The following is a 10,393-nucleotide window of genomic DNA, read 5'->3' on the forward strand; positions in this document are numbered from 1 at the left end:
CAGTACAAAGTGAAACTGTGAAGCATGAAGTCTCATTACAGATGGTAACCGCCATCAAGATATATTTGCAATCATGTAATTGATCAGCAACAATTCATTAATCTGTATCGAAATTGTAATGGTTCGTCAATACTGAAAATAAATTGTCAGTACTTCAAATGTGATTTAGATTTTAGATTTGTGTAGTTAGGACAGAAGTCTTACATCCCATATTATTCCTTTTCTAGTATGCTTCTGTGAATGTCAAGTGTTCTCTTGAATGAATCGTAATGATGACTTGAATAGTGGAATTGTAGAGACGGAAGAAGGATGTGTAGACAATTTACTGTAAACCAAAATCGATGTCATACAATTTGATGGAAATGATAGTATGTACATCTCATTTAGTTTGATTAATCTCAGGTAAATTCCACTATAACATAAGCGTTAAGATTTGTGCTTAATTTGAACTTTGATTAATATACTAAAGGTCACAAGTATAAGTGACATAATGATAGAAAATAATAGAATAACTCATCTATTCAAAAGTCAGAATGAATCACATAAACATGTAACAATATTAACGATAAAACACGACTTCCACTGATTTAACTCTCTGTCAGTTGCTTGTCGATAATGCTAATGTGTTGTGTAGTGATCTATTCTAATGCATTCATCCTTCGTTTTACCGCCTAGTCTTATTATTCTCGTGATCGATTCTCAGTGAAAAGAAAAAAACATTCAAAGTTTGATTCGATGCATAAGTATTTAACACTTGGTGTTTGTGATTCCAAAATTCCATAAAAATCTGCCCACTTATCATTCTAGAAGTACTAGGTTGTATTTTTTTCAATGTGTGTGTGTGTGTGTGCGATGATGATTGCTTGCTTAATTATAGTGCAATATATTGTAGAATGCCGATTTCTTTGTTTGTTTTAAGTGATTTTTATAATAGAAGAATGAGACACACTATGACACAACTAGTGATTTGTCATTTCAATTGATTTTTAAACATTTTGATGTATTTGTTTTATTCTGTCTATTGGATCAGATCAAAATTTATCCAACTGGTGAGCAGATTAAGAAGTTGGTCACTTTCAATAAAGATCCTGTGAAAATTATGTGTTGCCTGCAGAGTGGTCAGATTGATTTCTATACAATAGAACTGTAGTACTTGTCTTTCAATTATCCCTGTAACCATTATCTGTGATGATGTATTTGATGGTTTTTATCTTCAATTCTCTTGTTTTGTTTCATGTTGTTAATTTAACCGATGAATAAAATAAACTCTTTTATTAGTGATTACCTCGAAAAAAATTGTATGAGTATGGGATGAATTGATTTTCACTACTTTTTCGATGATTAGTCTTTCATGATCACAAACCGACTTTACATATGCAGATACGATGAAAACTGGGTTGGATTTGATGAAACAGAAGTTTATGGGTCGAAAGTTCATCATAACTCTCCTCTGATCATAATAATACTAGTACTAATAGTGTTCTCATTAGTGACCATTTTTGAAATAGATCTCTAAAGTCTTGTGTGATGAGTTGTGATCATTGGTGGAGTCGAACTTTATCAGGAGTTAGATAGATATCACTAAAAACAAAATATAATGGTCACACAACATCACACAATTGACTTAACTTTGAATATGGACCTTCGCATTTCAACTGTATAGTCAACCAGTGGTTGGAAACTCTGAGTAACATGGCTCAGAATCGATCACAATGGCGTAGGTGTATATACTCCCTTTCTGCCCTTAACCCGTGAGATTAAAATTGCTTGATATCTTTCTTTCTTCCTGTACCATATCGTTATATACTATCTTTCTTTCATATATTACTAATATTGAACTAACTACTTCTATGAATTTGGTGTTCATCTTGTTGTGCTAACGAGGTATGGCAACTTGGACCGATGCATATATGTGCCTGGTCCTACGTTGTAACTGACTGAACTGTATCGCCTAGAGTAACCGGATGTGGAGATAATTATGTTTTCAACCAACTTTGGACAACACTTAAGTACTAGTAAGTGAATTAAGAATATCTCCAACTTCAACTATGGTACTGGTTTGCTTTAGCAATGTGTTATAAGGAATTCACAACATCCTTGTATGGGCGATTTGTAACCATTAATTACTAATACCAAGAATGCAGTTGATCATATTGCAACATTGAAATCTAAAACCTTTTTTGAATGAACTACAAACTGCCTATATATATGTTGATCATAAGTATTCAATTTTATGCACTCCCTAGCAATTCTTGAAATAGTACAATTCAAGACAGGTAGAACTAAATGAGCACAAAAAAATGTATTATATTCGACTCTCCGACTTATAACATCTTCCACAATTGTTTTCTCTACGATATATATCTGTAATCACTGTGAAGATGTTCAACCAAAATGTTGAGTGTGTGTTGGCACTTCTCTACTGAATCGTATAGTCATAGGCACTCAAGCCAATACTCCATCGTTGAACCATAGTAGCTGAGGAATGTGCGAATGATTTTTCAGGATGAAGAACTAACTTGAATGTTTCATGATCTGTAACAATAGTGAACGTCTCTCGAAATAAATGTTAATGACAGCGAAAAACACAGCTAATGATTCTCACAGCGTTTGTGAATATCCTTGTTCAGCAACAGTAAGTTTGCGTGAAACACGGATAACTGTTATGCCTTCTTGTTTCAAAACTCCACCAATACTCACTGTTGATGTATCAGTATGAAGTACAGGATGTACATTTAGAGTGTAAGTTCGAAGAACAGAATCATTCGAAAGAAGCTTTAGTAGATATCGAGAGCATGACTCTTGTTCCTCACCCCATTTAAATGAATTGAATGTCAAAATTTGAAAAAACACAATTGGCAGGATAAGAAAAATTGGGAATAAAACGGAAATAATATTGAAGAGCACCCACCAGTGGACGTAGTTCTGTAAGTTTTTTCTGAGATGGTGCATTTGTCAGCGAACTTAGTCTTTGTATATCTATAGTAAAACGTATACCGTCAACTAGGTATCCAAGACATTCAAAACTAGAAACACAAAATGAACACCTACTTCGATTCACCGTCATATTCTTCTCAAGTAAACGACGCAATAAAGCTATAAGTCTCTGATCATGAATTGGCCAGTTTATCAGAACCATGAATAATAAGATCATCTTGATAAACTTCAACACGTTTAAGATCACTGACTTCCTTATTCATCACTTCCTGAAATATGACTAGAGAACAACTTAGGCCAAATAAAGAAAGCTCTATTTGAACAGAACAGAAGGAGTGTTAATAGCTGGCAAAATAGATGAAGATTGATCTAGGTGATTTGAAGATAAGCGTCTTTAAAGTCAACTTTCACGAACACTTTAGAACTATGAATTCAATTAGGAATACCTAAAGATTCCCCATCGTGCATGTTTGCTTTAATAAGCAGTAGTTCATTGTTCATCTGTAGTCACCACAAATTCTACGGGTGTTGCCATCAGAATTCAAGGACGTAACAATAAGAGTACCACATATAGAAGAATGAATCGGTCCAATTATACGTTTCTCACACAAATCGTTGAACGTCTTATAAAGTGTTCTTTTGGAAGACCATAAGGAATCATTAGTCTCTTGAGAAAGACTGGATCATCCTGTACTGTAAGTTTTGTAGGCTGAATTTTCATCCCTCCACTGCACTAAGCACACGCAACTATCAAACCTTTAACTGAAACATCAGAGTCTTCTTTAGAAAGTAATGAAAACAACTCCACTTTAGGCCTTTTCACATTTTGCTAGTCCAGTATTCACAGCCCTACTTCACATTTTTCCACGTGGATCGGAACCGTTCTTAAACAAACGCGAGCTTGTACGACATTCAGGATGTTGTTCATCACGACGACTAACCGAAGTATTAAAAATGTTCATTGACTAGAAATCAAGCTCATTCACTGCACCATAGTTACTACATACTATTTTAATTTCTCGGAATGAACGTATATATTTGTGAATTAATTGTCTTTGAAAATTCAGAATATTTATATTAGCAACCAACCGACCATGAAGTTGAGTTTCCAATTGTTTTCAAAAATTGCACTTCGAGTACTGTTTCTGTAGTTCAAGCGTAAGGTCTTCAACTTTCTGATCATTTTGTCGCATCATCTTATGGAACTTCTATCTGTTTCTGCATTTAAAACTAGCACATTGCACATGACTAAGTAGTGATTCCTTGAGAGATTCACATGACAATGAAATTGGTTTTTGTGGAAAAGCCATATACTTGAGCAGGTTCTAAGTTTCTTTGATGGTGACAACCAGCAAATAAGCTGTGAATCCATCATTGTTAATATCTTTTCCGTTCATGCACCAGGATTCACATCGCTCCATGTGGTCTTCAAACTTATCCGCACTTGAACTAATATCCAACAATTTGAGAATTGGATCAATCGCAACGTCAGTATTATAATTAGAAGTATTCGAATTAATGTACTGAAGAGGAAATTCCGAAACAGTCCTATTTAAGGCAGTCAGAACAAGGTGAGCACAAACGAACGTGTTATGTTCGCAATTGGTAATCAGAGCGCAATCACGTACGAAGGAATCATTAGTTAGTACAATTACCACAGCTACATAACCGAACAACTCGTACATTTCACTGACCCTACCCAGTGGTGAGACTTTTACAAGTACGCCCCATGCTGCCCACATTCACTATCTACCAATTAACACAATGAAAACACAAATGTGGATCGTTTTAAAATTATATCATACAATGTCAAATCACATTTGTACAAGATAAGAATCACATGCTTGATACCGTATTGTGATAACTATTACCCTAATTATTATGACGCTCATCTTGATAATTAAAATACTAGATAGCTAATTGCAGACATGATGATCGTCACAACATATAGTGAAACAGTCACCATAACCTTTAACACAATATATGAAACGTTCATCATCACAGTAGTCATCGAAATATAGAGCAAAAAAGCTAACATGATATTCCGAATAATAGGCGGAATAGTTGTTCTCATCAAGCTAAGTATAACGAAAACAATGATGGTGAGTAAGAGAGAGGTCGTAATTGTAATATTTGCACAAATGATATAGACAGAAAATCGCAGAGGAAAAATACACTTTCAGCTTTCCCGAAAATTCCAAATCTAGTATTGACTATTCTGTTTCATTTATGTAAATTTTATAGGGAATGTTTAAACTGAAATCACTGGTAGAATACTTCCTGCTGTAATATACTACTTTTAGATCATATGATTAGGGTTGTGGAATTAGTGTAGCTCCTGTTGACACCGCTTTATCTCCAACATCAATAATGCTTCGACTTTTGTTGTAGGCATCAAAAATCAACCTGAACATCATCACAGGGGAAGATATTTTCGAATATTCTGTTTTCTGGAGATTCTTGATAGATCTCACTGACTATTTCTATCAGTTATTGTGAACACTCTGTGTAAGCTTATATCCCTCACATTGACGATAGTCTATAGAAACTCATTCTTCATCCTTCATTATTATGAAGAGAATTGTAATCTATGTCACCCTTCAGCGTCTTCATCCGAGATGTAATATTTTCAATAAGAAAATTTTCCGAACATTCTGAGATACTGTGTGATTCCTCATTGAATAGTACACCTGACCTAGATCACTTTCACCTAGTACTTCCAATTGAAACGATATGCAATATAGTAAAATATGTCAAATAGACGATCTCGTACTCCGATGATAAAACATAATCTATATTCCATTGGATAGGTTGCTTTTTATGAAACCACTTTTGGTTACGCCTCTGTTTTTTTTTCTTTTTGTAATTAGTTTTCTTACTATTTGCACTTTTCATCAATTCAATACAATTTGTACAATGACCATTTTTGCCTGTAAAATTGTCGTTTAAAAAGCATAACCTTTCACCATTTGTTCCTGTTCGTCAACATACATAGCATGACCCATTAATTATCTCACACAAATTTCCTGCTGCACACGTGAACTGTAGTAGTTTCTGAACAGACCAATCTATTCATTCTTCTCAAATCACATATTTTGACCTTGTCACTTATTGGCTTATTAACTCTGACTGTTTTGATATGATCGTATGTGTGTGTGTGTGTGTGCGTATGTGTTGATCGCTTATCCTATTCATCATATGTTGTTACTTATTTTACTTACTTACTTACTTACGCCTGTTACTCCCAATAAAGCATAGGCCGCCGACCAGCTTTCTCCAACCCACTCTGTCCTGGGTCTTCTTTTCTAGTTCTATCCAGTTCTTGTTGATTCTTCTCATGTCTGTCTCTATTTCTCGGCGTAATGTGTTCTTTGGTCTTCCTCTTCTTCTTTGACCTTCAGAATTCCATGTAAGGGCTTGTCTTGTGACACAATTGGGTGATTTCTTCAAAGTGTGCCCAATCCACTTCCAGCGCTTCCTCCTGATTTCTTCCTCCGCTGGAATCTGGTTTGTTGCCTCCCACAGTAACATTTTGCTCATAGTGTCTGACCAACGGATCCGAAGTATCTTTCGTAGACAGCTGTTGATGAACACTTGTATCTTCTGGATAATGGCTTTCGTAGTTCTCCACGTCTCCGCCCCATACAGTAGAACTGTCTTCACATTTGTATTGAAAATTCTGACCTTGGTGTTGGTTGACAATTGTTTTGAGCTCCAGATGTTTTTCAGTTGTAAGTATGCTGCTCTTGCTTTGCCGATACGCGCCCTCACATCTGCATCTGATCCATCGTGTTCATCAACGACGCTGCCCAGATATGTAAAGGTTTCCACATCCTCCAAGGCTTCTCCGTCAAGTGTAATTTGATTGGTGCATATTGTATTGTATTGTATCGAAGAGTCTTGCTTTTCCCTTTGTTTATATTGAGACCTACTGCTACTGAGGCTGCTGCTACACTGGTCGTTTTCTCCTGCATTTGTTGTTGCGTTTGTGATAGAAGAGCCAGATCATCCGCGAAGTCTAGATCGTCAAGCTGCATCTTGCCTGTCCACTGTATCCCGTGCATTCCTCCAGATGTTGACGTCTTCATAATCCAGTCGATGACCAGGAGAAAGAGAAAGGGTGAGAGTAAGCAACCTTGCCTAACACCGGTCTTTACTTGAAACGAGTCGGTGAGTTGTCCTCTGTGGACGATTTGGCAGTTTAGTCCATCATAGGAGTTCCGTATGATATTGACAATCTTCTCAGGCACGCCGTTGTGTCGAAGAAGCCTCCATAGTGTCGTCCTGTCCACGCTATCAAATGCCTTCTCGTAGTCGATGAAGTTGATGTAGAGCGATGAATTCCATTCGATTGATTGTTCCACAATGATACGTAGAGTTGCGATTTGATCTGTGCACGACCTATCCTTACGAAATCCAGCTTGTTGATCTCGAAGTTGGGCGTCCACGGAATCCTTCATCCTGTTTAACAATACTCTGTTGAAGACTTTTCCTGGTATTGAGAGCAGAGTGATGCCCCTGTAGTTGTTGCACTTGCTAAGATCGCCTTTCTTTGGTATGTTGATGAGAAGTCCTTCTTTCCAGTCTGTTGGTACTTGTACTTCGTCCCAAATCTTACTGAAGAGAATGTGGAGTATCTTGGCAGTTGCTGTTACATTTGCTTTCAGTGCCTCTACCGGAATGTTGTCTGGTCCCGCTGCTTTGCCACTCTTGACTTGTCTAATGGCCATGCTGATCTCTTCAATTGTTGGTGGGCCAACATCGATTGGGAGGTCTGTGGGTGCTGCTTCGATGTTGGGTGGGTTCAATGGAGCTGGTCGATTCAAGAGTTCTTTGAAGTGTTCTACCCACCTGTTGCGTTGTTCTTCAATTCTCTTCATAATAATGAAGGATGAAGAATGAGTTTCTATAGACTATCGTCAATGTGAGGGATATAAGCTTACACAGAGTGTTCACAATAACTGATAGAAATAGTCAGTGAGATCTATCAAGAATCTCCAGAAAACAGAATATTCGAAAATATCTTCCCCTGTGATGATGTTCAGGTTGATTTTTGATGCCTACAACAAAAGTCGAAGCATTATTGATGTTGGAGATAAAGCGGTGTCAACAGGAGCTACACTAATTCCACAACCCTAATCATATGATCTAAAAGTAGTATATTACAGCAGGAAGTATTCTACCGGTGATTTCAGTTTAAACATTCCCTATAAAATTTACATAAATGAAACAGAATAGTCAATACTAGATTTGGAATTTTCGGGAAGGCTGAAAGTGTAAACGTGATTATTAGCTTCCAAAGAAGAGGAATATGATGCTTTACTTAAAAATTTGATAGCTGCGTGTGATGATAAGTGCTACTAGTCAGATTGTTTGCCAATATATGAATAGTGGAGATTTGGAATAAAGCACAAAAACACCAACAGGAGTAGCATACAAATTAACTCTAATTACACGTCTGACCATTGTTTGTCGCATTATTTTTATCATCATATTTACAGACTAAACCAAAGGTCTATCGATCAATCAATATACAGCTAATTGATTAGCATTCAATTCAATCGTATCGATCGTGTAAATTCAAATGTAAGTTGAATGTATTAATTAGCATGCAACAGTTAGAAAAATCAGTTGAGCGTAGGACAGCTGATGGACGGCTGTTATTCTTCTTTTTCCGATCTCATCGAAAATATTGCAATTATGCAGTTCATCAAATTCACCAAACAACACACTGGTACGAGCACTAGAATAAGATCAAAAGAATGAATAGCAACTGGAAAGAGCTGGAGAGGATTGCCCAGAACAAAGTTGGATGGAGAATGCTGGTGAGCATCCTATGCTCTTTCATGGGAGGTATCAGGCGTAAGAAAGTTAGTACGTACGACGAAAAAATAATAATTCGGCAGTGAATCAGTTTCAACATACAAAAACGTTCTAAATAAACGTTCAAAATTCATACCAATGATTATATACTTACCTGTTGGAATTACCAAGTTCCAGAAATAAAAATTTAACTAAAATTATCTCTGTAGGTTGACCTATAAATGTATACATTGCTATAATTGAAGGTGGATATGGTTCTGGGAATTGAGGTGAATGAATTATTCCTTGAGTACGGTTCAATGGGCCTTTAGAGATAATTAATTTTTTTCGTACATATTTTGATTTCATTTCATTATTGAATTGATTAGAATATTGTAAATTCATAAAGTCTGGATCGAATGAATATTCGTCTGAAATAAATAAGCTGGTCTTATTATTCAAAGAAAGTACATTTTTTTATTTACAAAATGATATTTTTCAAATCATGGTTAAAAGCATGAGTCAGTTGAAGCTAGACCACCAAGGAAAACCCGGAAGAGACTGACTTCAACAGGTAACACATGGAGTTCTAGTGAGAAGCAGTGACCAGTGGAGTTCAAACCACGTCTGTTGTGAGACAGTAACTCAATTAAGAAAATGGTGGATGTGTCGCTCAATTTCATGGATTGGTTGAAGTTAGACATTAACACTGTTGGATTCTGGCTCTATCGATTAAGTGCTCTGATTTTCCAAATCAATTAATTTTCTTTTCGTGCTCAAAATAACTGAAATGTATACTCTTCAATAGTATGTAATAGATTTATTCCCTATTGTTGTTCATTAATAAGTTTTATTTTCTTTGGCATAGATTGGTATGTTTGTTTGTTTATTTTAACATGTAGTAACTACTTAAACGAATGTAAGGCATTTCAAATGCTTATTAGATTCTTTTCAGTAAATCATTGGTTATATTTATTGTGTAAGAATGAAATATGGAGTGAACTTTTTTTTAATAACGCCGATTTCATAGGTGTGGTGTTTGTATTTGATGAATTTAACAAAAATATATCTTGATTGAGATTATGGATCGATCAATGTTAGACAAACAATAAAAACCTGGAAGCATTGGACGACCGTTTCGTCCTAGTATGGGACTCCTCAGCAGTGCTCATTCACGATCCTGCACGTGGGGTTCAAAACGGCCGTCTAATGCTCTCTGGTTTTCAGTGGTGGCCTAACATCGATCACCTCATGATCTCAGTCAAAAACTTAACAGTCTCCACAATCTCATACCGATAAGATATATTTCATTTACTGTGTAACTACTTACCCTAGCATTTGATCATTGATTAGTACTTTAGTTAAACGTAACTTAATATGATACAACATAATTTTTGTTAATTTTATGAAGCAGATGAAATATGTACTATATACCACAGATACATTTTTATTCCCGAGAGGTTTCGATAACCCTAACTTTCTGGACCAATGTCTTCTGTACAGAAAAAAATTATTTTCAATATAGAAATATAATTGTCATTGTTTAAGACATAGTTTCTTACAATTTTCATTCATTTCATCTCCATATATATCGAATGTCAGTTCAAAAGCAACTGGATGTAGCTTGATAAAATGAATTGGGTCATTCTATCAA

General features: G+C 35.8%; 1 protein-coding gene across 1 annotated transcript; it reads right to left on the bottom strand.

Annotated features, from left to right (window-relative positions):
* Positions 1–8,910: 8,910 nt before the first annotated feature.
* Smp_199680 (hypothetical protein) lies at positions 8,911–9,144 on the bottom strand (the record flags this gene model as incomplete). The annotated part of the gene is made up of 1 exon (XM_018799486.1): positions 8,911–9,144. One exon carries the CDS (start codon positions 9,142–9,144, stop codon positions 8,911–8,913), a length of 234 nt encoding a protein of 77 aa, XP_018644732.1.
* Positions 9,145–10,393: the final 1,249 nt, after the last annotated feature.

The sequence above is a fragment of the Schistosoma mansoni genome (genome assembly GCF_000237925.1).
Source record: "Schistosoma mansoni, WGS project CABG00000000 data, supercontig 0394, strain Puerto Rico, whole genome shotgun sequence".
NCBI lineage: Eukaryota > Metazoa > Platyhelminthes > Trematoda > Strigeidida > Schistosomatidae > Schistosoma > Schistosoma mansoni.